The 25,807-nt window shown below is 47.1% G+C and overlaps 1 protein-coding gene across 1 annotated transcript in view; it reads right to left on the reverse strand.

The window, feature by feature from the left end:
* Positions 1-25,594, reverse strand: part of LOC126547395 (CD109 antigen-like) — a 103,296-nt gene extending 77,702 nt beyond the window's left edge. The window contains exon 1 of the mRNA XM_050195377.2: positions 25,177-25,594. Coding sequence (XP_050051334.1) covers positions 25,177-25,304 — 128 coding nt within the window. The 5' untranslated portion in view covers positions 25,305-25,594. The remainder of the gene's footprint in view (positions 1-25,176) is intronic.
* Between the last annotated feature and the right edge of the window lie 213 nt (positions 25,595-25,807).

Raw genomic sequence — 25,807 nt, forward strand, 5'->3', positions numbered from 1 at the left:
GCATCTTTTCCCTGTATCCTGGGAGAGCTGAATGTGCCATCGAGTTTACATGTGAAGTTAGTGGGGGGGGGGGGGGGGACTTTAGGGGTGACGTTGAGGCAACGTTTAAGGTTTGCGGGTTAATTAGTGACTTTCAAGAATATTACTAAATGTTCGTTTTCTTGTCAAATACCAGGCTGACAGTTTCTTGTTCACATACGTCATTGACGAGCTGCCACAGTATTTTATACCAAAAGCCTGTATCGTGCATAACAAAAATACGATGTTTGCATTAAACTATAACCTAATATTACCTAAGCCACGCACAAACTATGGTAAACAAACATTTCATTTTTAAACATTTCTAATTTGGAATACATTACACATTTTGCTGCGAATCTTTCCAAGAAACAAGCTTTTAAACAAAAGTTAAAATAATTTCTTATGTCACATTCAAGTTGTAACCAGAGTTTTACCGTGCCTCGTGTTCGAATTACTAGCTAGCACCTGTATAAAGTGCTGAATATTGTTCGTTCGAATATGTCATGATTTACATTTTAAGAGAAAAAAGAAGCTTCCTGTTCTTCTTCTCTATCAGACGTAATATGAAGCGTGTAGAATTTTTTGTACGGTGTCCTGGGAGAAATAAATTTGGCAGCGAGGTTCAGTTTGCATGGCGATAGAGGTGCACGCTATATGGATGGTGTGCGGACACAGTTTAAATGTTGTGAGTTAATAACAGGCCTTGTAACAATTACTGAGTTCAATCGCGTGAAAGAGTATATTTGTTAAGCACGTAGAATGTTTGCCCAATGTCGCGGGAGCTTCAACTTGCATGAGGATGAGGGGTGCATTATGGGTAATATGCGGGCAGAGTTAAAAGTGCTTGCGTTTACCAAGGGCTTTGAAAATAAATTCTAATTCAGCATTTGAAAGTAATAGCTTCGCTGGCAATTGGGTTATGGTTCTGCAAAATCGCACAACTCTGATATGTTTTCTCTCTCTCTCTTTCTGTGTGCGTGAATGCGCGCTAATAATGACGTTAAGACGACGGAAAACCACTTCGCGATAATCTGCCAGAAGACGCAAACAACTCCAGGAGGTCAAAATTAATCGTATAATCTGGAGAGCTGCACTACTGCGTCCCTCATATAACGCACGGTGCAGTTCCGAGACATTAAACCTCATAATGTTGTTTTTGCAATCATCCACTTTCTTTTTTCAAGATGAGCGAGCTACTTACAATCAACTGCGAGTTTAACGAGCAGCCCAGCCAGAAAATTTCTCGTCAGATTAGACGTACCTATAGCGTCAGAAGACAGCTGAAGTATTCCAGCGAAATGAAAAGAAAGAACGCTTATATCAAGTTCCTGCTCAACCAGAAGGCTTCCGGCATCGATATTTCCTGACCATACCAGTGGAAAAACGCAAGTCCTTTCGACACTGGAATTCGCGCCAGCCGAGCCCGCGCGCTATACGTACAAGTACTTCATGCATCTAAGTACAGACGGAAAAGCATGCACCGCCCGGTTGTTCGACAAAGTCGAGAGCTTCGTTTATTTATCAGCACGTATCGCGTGTATCGGCTTGAGCTGCCCATGTGATTGTTCTTTCGGACGCACTATATAGCTGCGCGCCAGACAGAGCTGCACCGTATACTGCGGTGCGACTTCTGCGAACAGCCCCGCGTACGTATGTTTATCGGTCGCCTATAAGACCCCATATGGGCGCCGTTTTGTGCACGTCCACCGGAGCAAGACGGAAAGGAACCGAAAAGAAAGACGTCAACACAGCGGTGTACGCGCCACGGGTCCCGTCGGCTTCGCGGCTCGAAGACAGCTTTCCCATGACTGATGGGGTGTCAGGTTCCGCCGAGCACCTGAGACGCCAGCTGCTAGGCTGCGTGAACGCTTGCTTGCAGCTAGTAGTCGCAGGTCACGTACGGTAAATTGCTTTGAGCTGCATGTAAGAATCGCAAAAACACAAGCTCACCGCTGTGCCTCAATTCTGTTTCCCCTTGTGTGTTTGTTGAGCGCAGGCTTTGTTGTGGAGGATAGGAATGGTCGTATAAATGCTGACTTCTTCGAAACGGCGCCACAGAAAGGTACGAACACGAAGCGCCGTGTGCGCTTGTGTTCTTAGTTTCATTCCGTGTTCGTGTCTTTCAGTGGCGCCGTTTCGAAGAAATGAACAATTACCAACTCGTCCAACTGTCAGTACTATATAAATGTTGGCGTTGAAGTACTTACTCTAAGAACAGACTGCATGTTTAACTTCCTGCCACTATCTGCATCATACGACACGTTATATTTTATTTATTTATTCATTTATTTATTTATTTATTTATTTATTTATTTATTTGTTTATTTAGTTATTTATTTATTTATTTATTTATTTATTACGTCTGCAGACTACACTCTGACGAGGGAACTTTCTTATTATTTTTTATGCATAATATTCTCGCGGTCTCACCTTCTGCTTGATCTCGCTGTCATACTGTGCAAAACTAAGTAATAAAATGTGGACCTTTCCTAAATACGTATCTTTCAATACGAATGTGGACCTTTCCTAAATACGTATATTTTATTACGAATATGGATCTTTCAGTACAAATGTACATATTTCCAGAAACGCGTCCGGTTTTTCACTTGACCGAGAAAACACTTTGCCTTTCATAACAAAATTTACCAATAATGAGCTCTACGCATTTATTTTGAAGCTGTATTTTGTAACCGCTACCTACCTTCGGATCCACTTCTCTTATCGTCACCTTTACCGTGCACATTGAACCGTTGCCATGATGTGCAGCGTAGTGCTTGCCAGTGACGATATAGCGAAAAGAATAGATCATGAAGAGAATCATTGTAAAATCCGGAGGCCTGACACCATTTCCACAAGTCGGTTTTTATCTCTGACTGGTATGCTACGTAGGTGATAAGCTTATATTTTGTTTAAGTATGTCGGTTAGATGCTAGAAGCAGGCCTTCACTGGCTTCCTCTGACGCCCTTATAGAGCGGACAAATGCTACACCAAGGAGGGCACATCGGTGGACAGCCGTAATGCTTTGGATTTACTTCCAGTCCCTCACACGTAACTACTGATTCTTCTGTTTTGTACACTGGCTTGTAGCTCGTAGCATTCGTACGAAGGCACCGGGCGCTCGCGCACAAAACGCTGCCATGAGGAATCGCGGCAGCAGCATCGAGCGAAGTGACCTTCGTGCTTTCTATCGCTATCGTTTCTATCGAGAACGCAGCGCACGCAAGGCTACGAACCGTCGGCCTACCTAGACTGTGTCCCCTATACAGATCGCTTTCAAATAAAGCCCACGCGACCGCGCGCGGCCGAAATACAACGTCCCTATCCCTCCCCCGGTGCCATGTGCGCGACAGAAGACGGCGCGCTTTCTCTCCTCTTTCCACCCTTGTGCACGCTTTCACTGGCACACAGAGCGTACGGAGCGCGAGGACGATGTTGTCACGAGACCAACCCGGTACGTCCGTATTGCAAACAAAACTTGTAGCAACTGCTAGAGAAGGTCAACACAGCGCGCCTCCGCCTACCTTCCGCGACGCTTTGCCTCGTTTCTCGGTCCCCGCTTCGCTCAGCGTGACCTAGACTTCACCTCTGGGCAGCGTTGCCTTGCCGCGTGCTCAGCGCACTCCTTCGTACTTGCGCTAGCTCGCAGCCTGCACTGATGACCTGTGAGGCGGCAGATGCCTGCTTGAACTCCCTGGTGAACTTTTTTCCAACAGAATGAAGGCATAAAAGGATATTTAAGGTCGTTAGGTGAGATGAGGTCGTTTGCGGCTGCTCGCCAATTTGCACAGAAGCGATAAACATCCATCACGTAGTGGATAGCGTGATGGATGCAATATATAGTACCACTTGAAAACAGTTTTCTATTAAGTTCTGCTAAAGAAATGTCTTTTATGTCATTTTTCCGCCGTTGTAAGTCTACTTCATTTGACGTTTTGAAGTAAGATATTTGGATGTACCATGTCAATTATTCTTCTGATAAGACGAACTTCTGACAAGACGAACAAATTTTCATGGTCCCTTCGAGTTCGTCCTAAAGGCAGTCTACTGTATACAAAAAGACGACTTATATCGAATATAAGAAGCTGTATGTTCAAAACGACTTTCCCTAGTCTAGTTCTACCAAAAGGAAGTAGTTATGCGTCGTCTGCTCCCCTCCTCAAGATTTGACAATCACGCATCTGCCCTATTGAGCCGCCAAAGCTCAGTAGAAAAAAACAAAAAAAAACAGGACACAGCGGAGCAATGCCGTGACTGTTTCCTCGCTCGGAATAATAGTTTTCAGTAGTAAAGCGACACTTCCTCATTAATATTTGCTCTTTCCTATGGTATGACCTATTTAAATATGTTTTTCAGTGAAAGTGGTTCAGCAGGTTTTCAGGTTTCCAATTTTATTCCTTTGTATTTTCTTTTTTTTTAATTCTTTCTTGGTCATAAAATGTTTGGCAAATATCGCATTTGCTAGATGAAGTCCACGGTTTGACGAAATGTCGTCTGGTCGGGAAGAATCATGGCGAGGACTGGAAATAGACACCGACCAAGGTGAAATTTATTTTTACAACTGACGTTTCGGCCCCCACACGGCAGCCTTGTTCACAATGAAACAGGCTCCCGTATGGGGCCGAAATGTCGGTTAGAAAAAAAAAATCACCTTCGTCGGCGTCTGTTTCCTGTTCTTACCACCATCTTTGCTTTCTTTTTCAATCGGCTTCTTCCATTATTGTTTTCAGACACGGTCAAGGTACTGTTGTTTTTGCTTTGCTTTCTTTCTTCCTTTTACCACGACGTATTTGGTCTGTCTGACTGCACTTAATTGCCGGAGTTTACAGAGTACAACCGTGCATTAGGCTTCCGGAAATTCTCCAGAAAACTTGTAAAATCATGCCAGACAATGTCAACAAATCCGCAACAAAGAAAACGATAGCAGGCAGCCGCTCAGCACGGTGTCTGAGCGTAAGGACGATTTATGGGGTCGTTTGGACTCATATGCGAAAGGAAGCGCGTCAACCAGGCGTGTTGCAGCGCATTCCATCCATCAAGCCCGGGCAGAACAAAAGCCCGAAAACGTGCGAGTCAGCGAGACGAAACGGCTCCCTGACAGACCACGATTACAGCTTCGCAACACGCAAACAAGCGTCGCAGACAGCGGAGGTCCACGCTTCGCTGGTGCCACAGACTTCACTCGGTTCTGATGTCTACAACTTGCTTCATCGCTACACGTGCACAGACATCTGCTTCGGAGAATGTGCGAGTTGGCTGATCAAGAAGGAACATTCACAACATGCAATTGCCTTCTAAACCGAACAGGTCATGTGTTATTGTCAAGCGGTGCAAAACAGGTCACAGTGCCCTCGTGCGGGCACAATAGTGCAACGCTAAAGTGGTAATTTTGAGCCTTGGTAATGAGAGTAATCGTTTTAGGTTCAGGATCGGAAGGGGAGGCAACTGGCAATGCATTAAGCGTACGCAGTATAAGCAAAGCACGAAGACCCGGCTAAACGAAAAAAAGAAATGCGTAACGTGCCTACAGTGGTTGTATAATAAGCCTTTGTGTTCATGCGACGGGCTTCGCCAGCTAGAAAACTGCTTTTTATGTTGCCACTGCTATGAAAAAGTATTTACCTTGAGACGTGTCTAATCTAAAGTCAAACGTTAGAGGGACAAGGAGAAACTGTTACGTGCATTATGGCACGATTTATACCACGAAGGTCAGGCGTTTAGTTGTTGACCGGTTCGCTCCGTTGCGTATCAGAGCCTCCCGGTTATGTATAATATAACGTGGGCAGCACAATGTTTTGCGAATCTGTGCATCTCCTAGGAATTGGGCGTGTTAAAGCTGCCGCACCGGCGTCGCTCGCATCACTAAACGTTTGCAACATGAAGGGGAGACCAGAGGGAGCAAGACATATAACGTAGAACCCAAGAATGGCGAAGAAGCTAACCAAATGCGAATCAGGTTGGCTAGCCGTATACGCAACGCGAAGTGAAAGCTGGGCAAGGCGGAAGTGGGTGAGAAGAAGCAAGAAACAAGTCGCGAGTAACTCAAGCGCATACGAGCAAGAGCAGCGACGGCGCGCCACCGCGCGTGTAAAATATGGCAGCTATTTATGCAGCGTTCAACGCATCAGTTCCCTCTCTCGAACGCTTTTGCTTGGAGAGGGGCGCGCAGTAACTGTGCGGTCTCCTTTCACCACGTTGGCGCAAGTGGAGACCCACGTCGAGTATAACCTCCATCGCCGTCGATGGATAGCGCGGGCCCCGCATTTGCCTCGTGGCGGTATTGAACTGTCGTCTGTTTTGCGCGCCGGTCGCGTAGCGACGTCCGTCCTCGCCCCGCCGGCCACTTGCCGACCAGCATGCAGATGACGGCAACGGGCGCGGCGACGTCGTGGGGAAGAGCAGTCGGCAGGAGGCCAGCTGCTTTGAACACACAAGGCTAACGGACAATCCGCCGTGCCTAGTGTGGGCGTTTCTCGCCAGCAGATAGTGCGCACAAGAGACCTTATCGAGGGAAAATCCGACAGCATGGTGTCATGTCTAAACTACTGCCGTGCAAGTGCGGAGCGAATCCAGACAGGGATTATGTGGAAGCCGCTCATGCAAGTGCCAGCGCCAAATGGGTCAACAGAGGCTCGTCACATAGAAGGCGGCGTACACAGCGGAAGCATCAAGAGGTGGTGTCCGGTGGCTCGAAACGCATGGCCACAGTGTCGAAGCGAAACTTGTTTCGTTGCGGTTTTCGTTCCAGCTCACCAAAAACAGTTCAGTTCCGGTTCAACTCTAAAGCGAACAAACAACGGCTCAAACCAATTCGAACCGGTTCGAACCGGTTCAAGTTCATTTGCGTAAACAAAATATAATTACGGGCAAACAGCACAAATTTAATTTTTACGAAAACTCGACACTGCTGCTAAGCTGCCCTGAAAGATTACGCCTCTTGTCTTTTTTTTTTCTTCAGGCCACACGTAGTTCAAAAATAATTAAGCAGATCCAACACCAATGCTGGAATTTATGTGAAGCGAAGCTTTTTGGAGAAAGAGAGCGAGAAAGAATATATTGAGGAAATGCTGAGCGTCCTCTAACCTGCTACTCGGCTCAGTGGGAAAGGGAAGAGAAGGAAAAAAGGGGAGTGAGGAGTAATGATGACGACAAGCAGTTAGGATGCAATTATATACACGTTCGTGTTCGAAGGGTCTGTTCACAGCCGTTAATGTTAACCTTTATTAACTAAATATTGGTGCATCTACTTGTTTACTGTTTGTTTACTGTTGTTTACTGCCGTGACTGCTTTTCACCGGCTAACAAATCTTAAGCGTTGACGCGCCTGCATGTATCGGAAGTTTTTCGAATGTGATCGTTGATTCTATATGTTGTGTAGTTCTCGCCGAACCTTGTGTACGCTGATTGTATACGCGACACGAATTGTGTAGTACTTTCTGGAAGGCACGCGGGCACCAGCGATTATGCTGGAACCTTCGACGAGTCATGTATAAAAGCCGCCGCGCTTGACTCGCAGATCAAATTTTCGATGATCGCCGACTGTATTCACCGCTATCGTTGTGCTTTGAATGTCACTTGCTTTTAGGGGCACAAGTTCGCCTAATAAAGGGTTAGTGTATCATTCACAGTTTCGCTACTATGTTCTTGACCGCCACTACAACGTGTCAATATTCTAAGAGATCCTTGATGTCTCGCTTCATTGATATGTTGGGTCAACGGCCCAGTAACGCTTTTTCACTGAATGAACAGTTGTTAATCGGCGCTAACGAAGGGATCAATGCCTGCCGTTCACAGCCATACTGAGGACAAGCAACACGTATATCAGGTACATTGCACGCATTACAGTTTGGCGAGACCCGCTACGGTGGCTTATAGCGGCTATGTTGTTGCGCATCCAACCGCGAGGTCGCGGGATCAAATCTCGGCCATGGCGGCCGCATTTCGATGGGGGCGAAAACACCCGTGTACTTAGATTCATGCGCACGTTAAAGAACCCCACGTCGTGCTTCTTTCCGCAGATGCTGCTAGGGCCCGTTTTGCTTGGTGCTGTGCGCTTGCAAAGCCGGGAGAGCTTGCATTCGAGGACGACGGAAAACTAGGTGGGGTGATGAAATTATATCTATATATATATACACAATGAATGAGCAGACAAAAGGAAACCGAGGCGGCCGATTATTAGTCATATCATAAGAAGCCAACAAACGATGACACCAAGGACAGCATACAGGAAGTTATCCGCAGTTCCTAATTGAATTAAAAAAAATTATAAACAAATGGAAATGAAAACACAACTTTCCGCAAGTAGGGAACGATCCCACGTCCTCGAATTACGCGTGCGATGCTCTTACCAAGTGAGCTACCGCGGCGCCGTTTACCCATCCACATTCTGTGGTATTTATGTTTGTCTCCTAGAACTAACCCTGGGAGTGTCAGCCAGCTCCAGCACTATATACATATATATATATATAATATATATATATATATATATATATATATATATATAGAGAGAGAGAGAGAGAGAGCTGAGTCCGCGATCACTCTATATACACTCCAGTAATTCCGAAGGAAATCAGGGCTCCATATTCTTGCGGACAATGCGCACCCGCAGTTCATATGCTTAAACGTTCCTTCGAAGAAAGGAGCAAGGGTTCGGTACAGGAGATTACACGAGAGACAGACGGCTTTGCGTTTGCTCTTGGAGAGCGCCGGAGATGCGTAACCGTCAAACGCAACGTAAAAGGCAAGCTGCCGTGGGTGGCGTGAAGGACACCTTGAGAGGCGCTCTCGCTCTTTACAGCGTATTAGGAGTCATCTGCAAGCAGATTACACGGTTGCTTTCTCCTTTTTCGACACGCACTTGCTTGCAAGTTTGCCTGTTTTCTTTTTTGGGTACTTCCTCAGCTAAGCATGACGCAGGAAATGTGGCTACAACGTATGCCAAAATGAAGAAAAGCGAGAATCCCCGCGTCCGTTGGCTCTCGGCACGTAACACTTGACGAATGAAACGGGGCGGACGGCTGTTTCCTGCTTGAGTGAACATGGCAGCTCGCGAGAGCAGGAGTCTTCACGCTTCCTGCATAATCACGGTCTGTGGTCTCCACAGCTTTCAGGATGGCGCAGAAGATTTCCCTCCGTATGCGCTAAGGATAAAACACAGCACCTTAGCTTTGGCCAACCTTCTTTTAATTGTAACGACGTCCGAGTTAAACTGAGCATTTCTAAAGCTCTCCTAGGACTATTCTTATAAAATGTGGATGAAAGACCTTGGCTTGAGTTTAATTCGATGCCGATCACTTCATTGTTGTTGTTGTTGATGATGATGTTGATGTTGATGCTGTTGCTGTTGTTGTTGTTGTATCTCACACTGTTTTGCGTACCGCACTTGCATTTTTTGTATATTGTGTTTTGTCATAGGTTTTAAGTTCACCATTACTAAGACTCCATAGCTGCTCTTGGCCACTAAAATAAACCGTTGATCGATCGATCGATCGATCGATCGATTGATTGATTTGCGTTGAGATAGAGAGAGACGTCCCGTTTTTAATTAGAACTGCACACACTGTGGGTTTTTTTTATTATTCGTTAGCGCAACGTATGTCGTTTGTAGAACAATGATGCTGAAAAAAAATTTAATGGAAGCCTCCAGAAGTTCGTGGGATAGTTGCAGCATGTTTAAAAGTACATTAAAAATAGGTAAAACGTTTAAACACATTTTTGTTTTTACGCCACAGTAATGCCTATGTCCAAAACCGTGTAGACGGGAACCACGGATCTCGAACTTCATGAATGGTTGAAATATTGATGCAGCTATGATTTATTACACAAATGTCGGGAACGTCTTCGTCGGTTGTTTTTCTATACGGTACAAGTAGAAAGCGTTGAAAAGGTATACCCTTGCAATAGCGGCTAAAGCGTCAAATAAAGCGTCATTCAGGAAGGAGAGAAGTGCTAAAATAAAGCACGTTGCTAGCGCAGAGCGCAGCTGATTACACGAAAGAGATGCCACCGCTTGTTTTTCAGCGCGTCTTCCAGGAAGCATCGACAGAGTTGCTTGCAGCAAGGTGAGCGGTCGTCAGCTTTCGATGAGCGCGACTTTCGCGAGCAAAGCCGCCCACTGCTAGGCGGCAGAAATGGCGAGACGAAATGGAAGGCCAGTGTGCTAACAATTCATGCGCAGCTACAGCGGCAACTAACTCATTTACACGCAACCGAGGAAAGAAAGAACCAAGCTTAGTCCCCTCGGAAAGGACCTATTCGACGACATGGAAGCGACCTTGCCCCCGACGAGTGGGCCTCGCAGACGACATGCAAGGGCACTCTCGTGCAGCGAAGCTCAATCCCAATTTCTCGCGCCACAAAGCAGCCGCCTCCGGAAGCCTTTTCGCATCACCGCATCAGCGCAGCTGCAGCCTGCCGCGGGGCTCTCGCGCGGCCACGCTGCTTCGCTCCAGCGCGAGTGGGCGCCGCGGCGGGAAACCCGACGCCGCTGGCTGGACGGCGCTCCGCTGTTGGCGGCAGCGTGAGCCCAGCAACACGGTGCATCGAAAGCACACGTGCCCACCGGGTTGCAGTGGATTCCGGGACACTGTGGCTTACATGGAAATGAGCTTGCCGACGCGGAAGCAAAGATGGCCCACATTAATGCCACGCCGGTGTCCATCCCATTTTTCACGACTAGACACTAATGCCCTGGTGCACAGACTTCTGAACGATAATACTGCTGTATATTGAGCCTCGCCAGGTCATCGTCATCACCGCCTTCACAAACTTGACCCAGAGATGAAAATACAGATACCACCGAACATGAAAAGGTGTAATGCAATATTGCTGCACAGATTACGACTAGGTGTGGCCTTCACGCGGCGCTACCTTCATCTCATCGGCCGCGCGGACAGCCCGAGTTGTGAGGAATGCGGTGTTCCTGGGACGACAGAACACCTCTTGTGCATCTTCCCGCGATCCGATGTACAGAGAAAATCGCTGACAGACATCTTGTCAAAATTTGTCGTTGGACCATTAACTGAGAAGATTCTATTGGGACCTTCGCCTGATCCTCGTCATCAGCCTGATAGTCTTAAGGCTCTCAGCAAATTTTTGTATGAGAGCGGACTGGACAAGAGACTTTGAAGAGTCTTGGAGCGTGCAAGATTTTCACCACCATCTTCATCCTCATAATCAACGTCTTCTCTATTCTTTCTGTCTACACCCTTTCCCCTTCCCCCAACGCCGAGTAGCAGGTCAGAACATTATTTCAGGCCGACCTCTCAGCTTTTCTATCATAATTAATACCTATATATATATATATATATATATATATATATATATGTCTTTACGATCACTCGGTGTAAAAAAACTCCCGTGAAGTTCCATTTAAATCCCAGTCTAGAACCATAGGTTGTTAAATTAGCCCGGAGCTCTCCACTACGGTGTCTCTCGGGTAGCCTCTCTGTAGCTTCACCCGCCGTGGTTGCTCAGTGGCTATGGTGTTGGGCTGCTGAGCACGAGGTCGCGGGATCGAATCCCGGCCACGGCGGCCGCATTTCGATGGGGGCGAAATGCGAAAACGCCCGTGTACTTAGATTTAGGTGCACGTTAAAGATCCCCGGGTTGTCTAAATTTCCGGAGTCCTCCACTACGGCGTGCCTCATAATCAGAAAGTGGTTTTGGCACGTAAAACCCCATATATTATTATTATTCTCTGTAGCTTTGAGAGACGAAATCATGCAGACTGCAGAAATGTGCCAAAGCTGACAGAGGAAAGAAACAAGAAGGCTTCAACGCTGTTACTTCCAGATTTTAACGCTATTGTCGTCGCGATTTGTTTCAACTTACAGGGAAAGAGAAGAAAAGAGAGAAGGCAGGGGATGTTAAACATTGCGCCCACAGTACATTCGTTCCCATAGTGACGCTAATAATAATCAGTGATACGTCAGCAGCAAGGTCAAGCGCGAAACGTTGGACTTGATTGATTGATTGATTGATTGATTGATTGATTGATTGATTGATTGATTGATTGATTGATTGATTGATTGATTGATTGATTCTATTCTACGAACGCAATTAACACAATGAAAGATGCTACATCTGAGGGCACTGTATTTGAGCCCCCTATGGGTTTCACAGACGCGCACCTAAGTATAAGTACACGAGCTTGCTTGCAGTCCGCCCCATGGGAATACGGCCGCCGCGGTCGGGGGTCGAAATCGCAACCCCGTGCTCAGCAACAGAACGCCGAAGTCGATGAGCAGCCGCGGCGTGTGTGCGACCGAGTGAGGAGCCCGTGGGGCGCGTCTGGGTGGTGCGCCAGGCGAGGCTGCGGGAGTGAGACGCGATGACAGATCTCCAGTTCCGCTCGACGGCGGCAACACGCCACTTCGGAAGGCGGCCGGCAATTACCGCCGCGGCATACTCAGCGGGCGGCCGCGTGGAACGGCCAGGAACACCGGCGACACCGAGACCGTTTAAAACAGCAACAAGCGGCGGTTGCTGCCTTGGCGTTGAAACGACCTCCTCTTCGCACGCGTGTCACGGCTCATATGGCACCGCCACACGCTGGAAACAAACACACCGCGTTCTCTTTACCCAGTAGGAGGGGGGCTGGCCTATAACTGTCACAAAGTCCGCAGTTCACGGATATCCGTGAATTTCCTTTTCCCGCCATTATAATCCTCCAACGGATGCGTCCTTCAATCTACGTAACCGCCTAACTGTACACGACCCACATTTCGTAGACAATGTTAAGACACAACTGGTGCGCATTGATCGCTCATTGTTTCTGGCACTAAAGAGCACGGTTTGTATGAGGAGGCCTCACCGAATACGCGCATAAACAAAAGGCACGAACATTGAGTAAGGCAACGATGATGCCCAACAGGTGAAACAACCTCGGCTTTCTGATCCTCTTCAGTAACCACCGATGAGTCACGGACTTTTGAACCGGCGGGTCGTTTCCGCCACAGAGGTTGTTCACACGCACTGTACGCTTGTAAGCATGGGGCTCTCTTCACACCCTCTGTAGTGCCACATGACATCCCTGGCAGTGAAGAGGACGACTGAGCTAGCCAAATAAGTGAATCGAATAGCTACAAATACTCAGAACACTAAAACAGAAAGGCGCTCTAAATGTTACATCTGGTCCGCGTTAGGGGTCTCGATCCTGTGTGAAAAGTGGCAACGAGACTGTTCAAGAATGGTTTGACCTAACTCACAAACATAGAACGCGTTTCGGAAGTGGCATCTCCGATTTTGTAAAATGAAATAGGTTACATTCACGTTATCAGTAACGCGAACCAGAAATCTGCAGAGTACAACCAACCTCTGCACATACATTGGCTTAGCATAACTCTTCTAAGAAGTAGGTGCGTGTTAGCGAAGCGTGCAACGCTGTTCCAGAAAGGCCACGTTCACAGTCGCAGTGACGTAAGGGAGATAGCGCCGAAGGATAAGGCAAAGGGTATGGAGAGGAAGGAGAAAAAACACGTGTTGAGAAAGAACACGTTTCCAGGCCGGGGGACACGCTCTAACCGCCAGCTCACGATGGCAACCTGCGCACGGCGTGTTCCGGGATGCACCGGGGTCCGGTAAGTGACACGGGCAACGTGCACCGCCGCATATCGAAGAAGAAATTAAAATAACCCCCCGCAAATTAGCCACAGCCCAGCTGCTGCCCACTCTTCGAGCTGCGAGGCTCGAGAAGCACAAAAGCAAAAACGTCCCGTGGAGGGCTCAGCTTGGCTACGCTCTCTCGCGGACGCCCGCCGCGAGGCGGTCCTCGCACCGGGCAGTCACTGCGTTGCCTTCTTGCCCTGCGAACGAACGCGCCCGTGCGCTTAGGAACACGAACACATTCGCACGTTGCCATGATGTCGCGGTATGTCGCAACATCTCTAAAGCTCGGTGGGAACACCGGTGCTCTATCGCAGCCGCAGGGCGACGCGCTTGTCTTGCACGTTTCTCATTGATTAAGAATTCTACAGACTAGGCAAGCAAGCTTTAGTGCAGAAGGAGTTGACGGCATGACACGGATACTTGTTCCGCTCATTTTACTGGCGCAGAACATGCCTCTATTAGGTGCCTGGCTTCTCGGATGCAAAAATGCATGCGCTGTCGCAATGCTCCTTAAAACACCAACTAGTCATCTTCGTGACTAGCTGACTGACCGTTGACGTAATACAGCGCTCAAGCCTGTGCGCAGTTGTGGTCGTAAGCATGATCAAGTTATTTGACCGAACAAGGGGATATCAAACGTTCACTTCATACGTTGTGGCAAAAGAATTGGCAATCGTCGATAGCGCACAATAAAGTAAAACGTGTTTTCACCGTACGCTCGCACAGTGTCATTCGCATTACCAGCAACACTATGCGGCGGACACCTCACGTTCAGGCTCTGTCAGGCGATCCTTTATTATGGTCAAACCGTAATTCAAGCATAATACTCTCGTTTACGCAGAAGCTATTCATGTTAAGCCTCGGTCGCCGCTAACTTCTTGCGAAGCAAGTATAAGGCAAGTAAAGTCACCATGCGCATATTTGAATCGACAGTCGTTCGCTTTTAATAACATTGCATATATGGATTAGTTCAATGCGTCCTCTATCGAAAGCTTCATCAACTGCAGTTTCTGCGTCTGCCTGTTTTGTATCATAAATGAGGGCATCACAAATTCTAATCGCGAAACACTTGTAGGCGGCGTCAGACAAGCTTTAGAAGAGTTCCAATCAAATCTTGCAGTGGTCGCAGGCATTAGCAGTGGTCGCCGATCGCGCATGGTCTCTCTGACCTCGCGTAGCCGTGTAGATCTCACAGTGCGTTGTCAAACTCCGTCATTCACGATTCATAAGATAATACGGTAATGAAAACTCAGCATGCAATAATTGTTGAGCTGGGAATCGGACGCTATAGACTCAATGATTCTATGTTCACCGACATAATGTAGCGCGAAGGCACAATTACAAAGAAGAGACACAGCACACGTCACAGGCGTTGCTAACAACTTTATTCCAAAGACAGCGAGAATAATATATACTGTATACTGTTCCCAACACACAGGCGTGCCCCTGCCACTGCCGAGGGCGATTATCAGAGTTAGCAAGGTCATTTGGTAGATCGAAAGAAAGTAAGCTCCGCCTTGGTACAAAACAACAGAAGTCTGGCTTACGCAATTACTTTTTCTTTTCTTTTATGTGAAACACTTCTACTAGCTCACGTGCCGTTTTTTTTTATTTGTATCTTACTCTTCTCGCTGTCTTTCGAATAAAGTTGCTAGCATCGCCAATGGCGTGTTCTGCGTCTCTTCTTTGTAATTGTGCCTTAGCGCTACATTATGTTGGTAAGCAAACACCAACTAGCCCAATAACAAGTCCTTCTACAGATGCTGTGTTCCACGCCAAACCGAACGAACCAGGAGCTTGTCAGCGCCAGCGTAAGCTCGGGGGCGCTACTGTAAGCTGACACAGAACGCCGGAGGGAGGAAGGAAGAATAAGTACTATAGATGTGAAAAGAGGCACTGATGATTACCGAAAAGAGGTAGAAGATCCAATGCACGACAACGAGGAAGAGGAGACGGGAGAGAGTTGGCTACGGCGACAGCAATGTGCTTTCGTCCCTGTTTGATGCTTTCAATGAACAAAAAACGGCGATTCTTTGTTCTGCCCTTGAAAAGACTAGCAAACAATCGGTGTTTGCAGTTCGATCTAGTAACGGTTACTCCTACAGCCCTTGGTGGAATACTGAGTGTTCTCGTGATTATAAAAGAAGGAAAGCAGCCTGGAAAAAGTTATAATAAGTGTTCAAAAAATGTGAGTGATTATAAATTCTACAGAACCGTATTTAGACATACAGTTTCTAAAGCAAAAGACGACTATGACTGCGAACACTTTGAAAAGTGCACGCTAGTTTTTAGATTTTGATAGATAGTCAATTCTCTTCGTAGCAGAAAATATTGCCGCGACCAAATAACATTGACTCGATCGGTTTCACTGGCGGAAAAATGACACATTTGATTGAATAAATCTCAGAGTTTAGAAAGTCGATTCACTTCAATCAATCAATCAATCAATCAATCAATCAATCAATCAATCAATCAATCAATCAATCAATCAATCAATTTTTATTTTCGCCGCAGACAATACATTGTTACTGCGAAAACAGAGGGCCAGAGCATCAATTTCTTTATTATCTCCATGTACCAAGTTACGAATTCGGTTAGATAATCTTACAGAGATCACTATGCTGAACTGGCGACGGCAGTGGAAAGTCCGCCACATTCCGCCATTGGTGCGGACGGAGTAACCACAAAAATAGTTAAACATTTATTCAAGGAGTCCCCAGGTCACCTTTTAGACGTAATAAACTGTTCTACCCAATCTTCGTGGATACCTTCCCGTTGGAAACTCGCTAAAATTATTCCGGTTCTTAAAAATAATGGTGACGGATTCACGCTGGACAATATTCGACCAATTTCTCTAACCTCTCATTTGGTTAAATTAATAGATAGGATTCTCAATGTTCGTCTTATGAAATCAGTAGAGGACAAAGATGCACTCAGCCATTGTCAAATTCGTTTTAGATCTGGCTGTACCATTTGGCATGCTCATGTGGAGCTGGAAAGCCGGATAAAACTAGCACGACGCCAGAGACGGATTGCAGCTCTATAGTAACTTTAGATATATTAAAAGCCTATGACAGTGTAGAACATGAAGTATTATTGAGTCGATTAACAAACCTCGATTTCCAAAAATATATCATAAAATGGTTTAGTGAATTTCTAACTGTCAGAGAATTTTATTGCTATGTGAAAGGATTTTCCTCAAACAGACATCGACAGTCGCGTGGGGTTCCAAAGGAGCTGTCATTTCACCTTTATTGTTTAACATATTACTAACATCTCTATCTTGTCATAATGGCATATGCACATACGTATACGCAGATGACATTGTGTTTTTTTTTTTTTGCATCAGACAATGACATCTACTCTTTATATAGTCGATTGCAAACATACGTGTGCGCCATAGAAAACTGGTTACAAAATATTCGCCACTCTCTTAACGCCAGAAAATGCTCAATTATAGATTTTCCTGTAAGGGATCCAATATATATAAGCCTAACCTACCGCCTGCAGAATATACCTCAGGTGGACTCGGTAAAATACCTTGGCATAGTATATGATAACCAGCTTAGTTGGCGCAAGCACGTTGAATATATAAATATAGAGGAGTGCGAGCAGTTGGAATGTTAAAAAGGTTTTGCAACAGTCTATCGGGGATGCGGAGAGACTCTCTTGTGATGATTTATAATATGTACCTAAGGCCCATTTTGGAATTTGGATGTGTTCTATGTTCAGGTGCGCCGGTATAATAATTACATCCCCATGTTCTTCTGGAACGGGAAGCTTTACGCCTGCGCCTTGGTTTACCAAAATTCGTTGCCAACAATGTGCTACACCTAGAAGCACGCTTACCATCTCTTTTGTGTAGATTTCGTCTATTGACTGTTCAAACCTTCTTAAAGATGTATCGTTTCCATATAAAATTACAAATAATTTTTATATCTCAGTCTGTAGTATTTCCTCAATTCTCCTCGCCTCAGTTCCACGCTCCTCAGGTCGTCTTCGTACACGCACTTGTTGGTCCTTTAGATGTACGATTAAATGAGATCCCTCCTATTAGCAGTGAGACAGAGAACCTCCAGTTATATTTGACGATCTATATATCCAAACAACACGAAACACCTTTCTTACAATATAATAAATAGGCTCTTACAAAATAACTTATTGGAGCTAAATATAAACGGCGTCGTAGCAAGAGATGCATCGCAATCAGAATAAAAATCGGGCACTGGAATTTTCTCCTCCACTTTTGAGTGGTCTTCTCTTTAAGATTCCTGACTACATAACAGTATCTTTAGCTGAGTTTCTGGCGGTTACATTGGCTTTACAAAAAGTGAACTCCTCAATCTCAGAAGTTGTAACAGTAAAGGATTATTTATCTTTTATGTTCAGCTCTCACTACAAATAGTGGCTTACTTATATCACGTACATGCCATTGTCTAATACCGTCTCACTTAACACTAATTAGGTTGGTATGGGTGCCTGGTCACAAAAGATTAGTTATTAATAAATTAGCAGACAGCTTGGCGAGAGCGGCCCTTAGTGGCCCATTTATTCCGATCCTAGCCTGCATCAGTTTTCATTACTGCTGCTAGGCTCGGGAGACGTGCCGTCATGCAAGACTTCTTGAACTTATCATTAACAAATTTAACTGATTACCAGCACCTCCTATTTCCTTGGGGTAGAAACTTCTGCCATAATAGAAAAATTGAAGTCCTGGAGAGCTATAACGAAAAGCTATTCCAAAGTTTTCTATTCCAATTTTGCAATCAGCCCTCGACGATTGATAAAAAAATCAGCCCTCGACGACTGCACCTGTCAGTCACGTGACGTCACGAAAACAGCGAAAACGCCCCATCTGATATATGTGCACATTTATTGTGTATGATTAGACTGAACGAAAGATAAATTATAATTTCTGATTCGACACCTTTTCGCCATTAGCAAAAAAGGCGTCGTTTGACCAATTGCTACTGGTCAAACGTTTTCGGGCTGCGCCCATTTATCTGGCTTCATTCTTTCAGCTATTCAAATTTTTTTCAATACTGCTTCTTTTTAGATTAGTTTAATCTTTCGCTAAAGTCACCCGATTCTTGGCCGTGTGGTGTGAGTTACTCTTAAAGGCAAACAGACAACAATGTACGTCATTGTTCAGGCACGAGAAAGAGCCGAAGACTACGGCGTGCAGCTGCGACGTCGAATGCCTTCTTTTGAAATCTACGTACCACCCCAGCTTGCTGCAGACGAAAATGCATGTTTGAGACAAAACCAGGAAATAATATATGTATAGTAACAGTGTAATTCCCTGAATTTCATGCGTGCACCTACACCCGAATACACGATAGTCGGTCTTTTCCTGTTTATTTTGCTGCTGCCTATCAGGCACTAATGAAAATAACATACCTATAACGTATTTGTGCGGGTAGACACCGTGGTGAAACGGTTTACTGGACACCAAGACAGCACCATGCAATTGCACCGAAACGTATAAATCGCTTCGGAGTTCGCCAAGTTCTTCCAGCTGCACGTCCGGAAGGGCCAAACATGCTTCCTAAAGAAGCGCTTTACCTTTCCTTCATATTTTTTATAGTATACGATATGCCAGTTTGTAGGGCGCTGGGAAATGTGTCTCCCTGTCCGCCCGAAACAAGCACCTGGTTAGCGTGCCAGCATAAGTCCGCCTGGTCAGGTTAGGACCACCGGTATACCGTTAGATTATCGTTTCGTGCACGATAACCTCAGTCTTAACGTCTGTGCGTAACCGCAATCACCATCCTTCTCTGAATTCAAAGCAGGAGGGCGTCCGAGGAAAAGGACCTCCTCCGAACCATGCCATCCCGTCGCGCCCTCCAAGGCGGCCAGGGTCTGCAGTGGCGACCGGCAGCTTCGCAGGCGTTTCGAGCGGACCACGCCCGGCAGAGACGCGCGGCGGGGTCGCAAGTGCACGTGCGCGCGGCGCCCGCCTTCCTTGCAAGACCCCGAAGCACCTCAAGGCGTGCAGACGCGGTGCGGCCTAAACAGAATGCCAGAGTTGAGCTCTCCACGTTCAGCTCATGCAAATTTGCCCCCTTTACGCTCGCCGGATGGCAACCTTATTCCGGAATGATCACGCGGCTCTGGCGATGGGCGGTATTAACGTGAGCTGCCACGACAGGCGACGAAAGGCATGTACTAGAGTCTGTCGAAAAATTGTGCGAATCGAGCATGAGGGGCTCACGAATTTCCAGCTGCATCTGGCAAGACGCAAACTCTATTAGCATAGATGTATAGTAGGTGTCGGTAAAAAACACAATTTAACCGATTCAAGAAATTTAAGATTTACGAAGAGCCATATCTGACGGAGCCCAAGCAACGGTGTCGGGACCTGGGCAGGTACAGATATATTCCGGAACAATAGCGCATTCTCGACTTCCAGGATATTGTCAAACGTTGTTAAAGTGCAATACTGTGATAGTAACTGAGGATGTATAAATATGCGCAAGCGCTGCAAGCGTTCTTGAGTGATGCTGGCGATGAATGCAGATTATGTAGTGCACCCATCGCCACTAACATTATTTGATGGCACATTATTTGATGTTGAGAACGTTCGTCCTCACACATTAGCCGTTGCGGCGACTCGAAGCTCCTGAAAAGTGTATCCCATGGTGTCCGTCCGTTAAAGAAAAACCAGGGGCATGCGAAATTGACAGTTATGCCATGAATCTGGTCAACCTGGTTACAGGGTTGATTCCTGCCATCCACACACGGGTGTGCCTATATGTATGTGTATACCCTACCGGAAAAGGACGCGCCATACGCAAGCACGTTCCCTCCGGCCATCAGAAGCGAAACAGTCGTCCCCTGACATAGCATACCTGTCGTCATGCTGGTAGGGGTATACAAGGTCGTGTTCGAAAACGTATGGAAAATAAGAGTGAGAGTGCTAGAGATATAGGCATACACCACGGCGATTCAGCAAATGCTATCTATATATGCGTTCTCACCAGCAAACAATCTATCATTTAGCCTAGCGTGGCTCACGAATGTCTCTTAGTAGTAGCAAAATATGTTTATTAAAAAAGAGATACTTCTTGAAGCGGGCTTCGCGTATTCGCGGGAAGGAGGGTTAAAGGAGGGTGCGTGAGGGACTCGGATGGCTCAGTTGGAGAGAGGTACATGTCAAAGCTAGCCTGGCAGCTTCCCCTGTTGGTGTAATTGCAAGTGCAAATAGAGTGAGTTTTTGTACAGCAGAGTGGCATACAGTTTGAGTAAGAGCCACTCTTCGTACGAGTTGCGCTGGAATTGCTGAAGTCGGCGGGCTTCTCTACGGCGTGATTGAAGGCTCTCGCACTGTCACAGTATAGGACTGCACTAAGTGCGGTGCTGTTGAAGCTTAGAAGAGTGATGTTTGGGCTAGTTGGTTTTCCATTTTAGATTGTGTGGTACAGCGCGAGGCAGGGACAAGGGACGCAAGACGAGGACAAGCGCGGCCCTTGTCCCTGCCTCGCGCTGTATACAACACAATCTAAAGCTGTTGAAGCATTCCTCACAGTTCTCTTCAGGACATCACAGTTCTCTTCAGGTTTTCCCGCGCGGGAACCGGTTGTGTAGGAAGGAGGTCTCTCGCCTTCTTTTAAATTACCTGCAGGACACGGATTTGGCCTCCACATGGTGAACTGAGGAGTGACCATTTGTAATTTGGAGGTCTGTGTCTGATTATGTGATTTATTTATTTTAAGTGTCGCTACGGTGGAGCAATTGCCGGCAGCAACTGCAAGGCTAATCCCACCAGTACCCTACAACCACTCAACTAATTTGGCGCAGGTTCTGAGAAGAAAGAGGACGGATACGCCCGTTTGCTGCTGAATGCAAAGCGACCTGCTTACTTCGAGCTCGGATCAAGCCTCGTAGCTGAAAGAGAATTATGATAGTATATAGAAAGCGCCCGTGTTGCAAGTTTGAAGTTCTTCAATCTGTCACTGCCGTCATGATTTTTCTGCAAGAAGACGTCCTCAAATCAGCATGTGCAGCGTGTGCAGTGCACACGATCTCACATCAATGGCACGTGCTGTTTCTTAAATTGATAGTATTCACATGTTCAGCTACCACTGCGTTACGCTCGGTGCCTTGGGCCGGCATGAGCACATTACGGGAAGCCATTATTGAGGCGTCAACGATGCGACTTCCGAAGTGCTGTGAGAAAACTTTGCGAATTTCCGCGACGTTATAATGTCACCTGACACTAGTTTAGTATTCGAAACCATTAGCGCAGACGTCATCTGGTCTATACAGGCAGTGAAAGATGGCACAAGTGGCGAAGGGTCTTTGCTGAGCCAGAATGCTAACAAAGTAAACAAAGCTTTGTGAGTCACAAATTTCAAAGAAAGGCCCTGCTTCCACAGATATATGTATCTAGATTTGAAAATAGTCCGCTCACTAAAGAGGAGAGGGGCTGTCTACGAAATGGAAGATGAACTTTAGAAATTATCACAATTCGCATCGGTGAAAAATTTCGAACGGCGCATCATGCAATGCACTAAAGCTGCTCTAAAGTGCAACGTCCATCTTGATTTTTCTTTTCTCTTCTCGTTTTAGCAATTTCTTTTTTAAGTGGTGTGGCATATAACTCGCGCGGGCTTTTGAACTTGGATTATATGAAAAGCACAGCGTACCACAGTAATAAATTACCTCAGTCACAAATTTTCACTTATTATATTTGTGAGCAGTTATTCTATAGCCCGAGCATCAATCAAATTTGAGGGGGGGCTCTGGCACGCGCTTTGGTATTTCAGAACATGCACACATCTGGGACAGCCTGGATCGCAAGTCAGACGGCGTATAATCTTGAGGCACAATTGTTTATATATATATATATATATATATATATATATATATATATATTACAAAGTGAAATGGCCTTTAAATGTGAGCGATTAAGTCTGAGATAACATATGCCATAAGTTCAATAAATGAAATGTTAATTAGTCAAAATTTGTCATTCAGTGAGTTGATAATTGTGATTTGTCGTTAAAGAGATGTCCGCATGTCCATGTAATCTAATTACACTATTTGCCACTGGGGTGATTATGACAAAACATATTACAAGACTAAGAACAGGCTGCGTCTGTGTTTTTAAACGTAAGAAACCTTTGAAACTTTTTCCGAGGTCCACTGCGACAAAGCTTGTCAGCGGCACGTAAAACCCCAGAACTTAATTAATTAAGCTTGATAGCGTAAATGTTTGAGGTCTGGCTGATTTGAGGTCGTTATAGATTAGATCGTTTGAGCGCACCTAAACCTCAAAAACTGAAGGTTTAGTGAGGCCGACACAGGAAGTGATTTCAGGTTGAGATGCGTCAGAGGTTTCGAAAGTTTGAATGCTTATTTCTGCATATTATCACACATATTATAGAAAAAAAATTCCGTTTCACGGACTAGTAGATTTGATTCGCCAACTATCGTGCACCCCGTATACACCGCGATGTAGCTAACCTTTTTATTCGATCTTACTGACACACGTCTTCCTAACTAATCTTTTACTTCAGCTTTCATTCTGATATTATTCAGCAGTGCACGTAGCATTAAAATTCGAACGCGCAAATAACTACTACTACCTCTCCCGAAAAAGAAAACTTGCCATAAAGTTCCAACACTACAGAGTATTGTGCGCCGCATGACACCACTCGGAGACCATAAACTGACAGTGGAGTGACGTTGATCGAAGGAGTCGTTCAGAGTGGCTGCGCCTGCCGTTCGGGGAACACGGGCATCGCTCTCCTGCAAAGCTGCGGTTGATAACAATGCGTGCGTATTTCTCGCGCTGCGTGTGACTCTGCCTCGTCTGGCGTTCCGTTACCGACCGAGCGGCGTCAGTACACCTTGCAACTGTCAGCAGCAGCACACCCGAGCCGCGAGGAGGGGGGGGTGAAGGCGACGCCCCCCCCCCCCCCGGTCTCATTGTCCCGCGTCGTGCGGGAGGTGGTGCCAGGGCGGTTCAGCGGCACGCCGCGCGACCACCGCAGGCAGCGGGCGTGCCCCTGCGCCATTTGGCGCGAAAACCGCTCCAGTTCAAAATAAGTCCCTAGTCGCGCGGACCGAAGGGACCTAGACTCGGCGTGACGACCGCAAAACGACTTCGGCCGCATCTCCTCTCGTACAGGTGCCGACCGAGAAGCTGTTCCGCAGCAGTGAACAGCGCAACGAGCGAAGGGGTCAGCGGTCAGCGAGGTCTGGCTAATGTGCGCCGCGCCGTCGTTGGTCACCGTCCGAAGGCTCAGGTAGCCACAGCGCTGGCCAACGGTGGGCGAAGGGAGCAAGGAAGAAGAAAAGAAAAAAAAAAGGGCGTCCTTTTTCTCTGCGGCGACACGCGTCCTTCGCAGGCGGATGAGTAAACGTGAAAGCAACGAACGGCCGAAGGAGTCGCCCATGAAATGCTGCGCGTCGCGGACGGTCGGCCGCCGATTCGCCCGTTTCCTCAACGGATTCTCGTCGGGAAGCGCCGCTGCGCTTTGGGCGCCCATTGTGAAAGCGCTGACAGGTGTCCCTGCCGCTGTCTCCGCTGCACAGCTGCATCGGCTTCCACTGTGTGCGACACACTATACGTGTTCAAAATGCGCGTTGCTTCGTTTCAGTCTTCGAACGCAACGAGCGCTGCGAGTGCGGAATGTTAGACGGCGGAAATGCTGCTGAAGTATTATCTTAGTTTGTCCTGGTTTCTCGGGACTAATTATAATGCATTTGAGAAACTACTCTGGGCCTGCAGATAAAGTGGGTTTGTTGTCGGATCAGTCGAACAATATGAAGGCAGGGAGTACAAGCATGTCAAGAACAAGCGGGTTTACATACCTTCACGTGCATGGAGTTAGAAAGTTTGGATTATACTGCGTGTAATTCACTAACTTCTCTAATTTCGCATTACAGTTCGGGAAATATGTTTGTTCACTGATAGCAGCATAGCGCGGCTATATATGGAGGACATTCTCATCTTTGGAGAACTCTTAAATAACATCCGAATGGTTAGTTGAAACAGAGAGCTATAAACAATTCGAGGACAATCTTCGTACGCTTCCACGCACGAATGCCGTAGCATCAGCGGCAGCGCGTAACCTATGGAGCCTTCTTATTCCTACTTCTTCTGCACAGATTGTAAACACCTGCTTACATCAGGTGTACCTCCGCGAGTACTTCAGTGGACGTACGATAAGTGCCATTTTTTTTTTTTTTTTTGTAATAACAACCACTGTCTAGCCTGTCCGGAACTATTGCCAAATTCTCCAAACATTTTCTTATGAATCTCTACCGCAGCCGTAGCTTGTACCCTAACCCCGTTCCCAGCACGCGGAGGTCCACGCCCCAAACTTCAGATAGCATCGCGTGTTGCGCCGTCGCACGGGACTGTTGCTGAAGGATCGTTAGGTATCTGTCAACAACAGTGCCAGTGTCGATGACGGAGTCACCAGCGAATGCAGCTGTCACTCGAAACCCTTTCGGCGGGTGCGCGTGATGGCATGCGACTCCGCGCCCACTCTCCCGTCCGACCGCCGTAGAAGCGCGCCAGCGGGCGCGGCACTTACGGTTCGATGCTGCTGAGCCCAAGTGTATCCACAAGCAGGTTGTCGGTGACTTCATTGCTGGTCAGGGCCGCGGATCCGAAACCCGACCAGACGCCGCAGAGCCACAACCCGGCCAGGGCGGCTAGCATGGCTCACTGAGTAGCTCCCGGCGTCGCCGCGAGGTCGCAGCACCAAACGAAAGCGCTGCCGCGCGCGCGCGCGCGCGCACGCTAGGCGTGCGCGTTTGCGGGCGTTTCGGGCAGCGGGCACTGGCCGCTGGTCAAGCTCGCGCGTGACGCCGCCTCAGGCGCCGGAACCCATGGTCCGCGGTCGACTCGCTGCTGCTTGCACGGCCGGCTGAGCACACGCGCACACACACACTCGCGCGCCGATCACGGCCTGCCAGCGCGGCCGGCCAAAGCGCGCATTTCGACGAGTCGCTGAGTCAGGTGCCTGGCGAGCTCGTAAGTTATTTTGAAACTGGCCAACGCCGAAGCGAAAAAACCTGTTGTGGTGCGCTCGGACCGCCGCGAGGACGCCGTGATGCGAGTGGGCAAAGAGAAAAACAAAAAGCGACGCCAAACCGGTTTGCTTCTTCTCTTTCTTTTGAGCGGGAGATCATTATCGAGCGGCGGCAGAGGCAGTGGAGTAA

The sequence above is a fragment of the Dermacentor andersoni genome, chromosome 1 (genome assembly GCF_023375885.2).
Source record: "Dermacentor andersoni chromosome 1, qqDerAnde1_hic_scaffold, whole genome shotgun sequence".
Taxonomy (NCBI): domain Eukaryota; kingdom Metazoa; phylum Arthropoda; class Arachnida; order Ixodida; family Ixodidae; genus Dermacentor; species Dermacentor andersoni.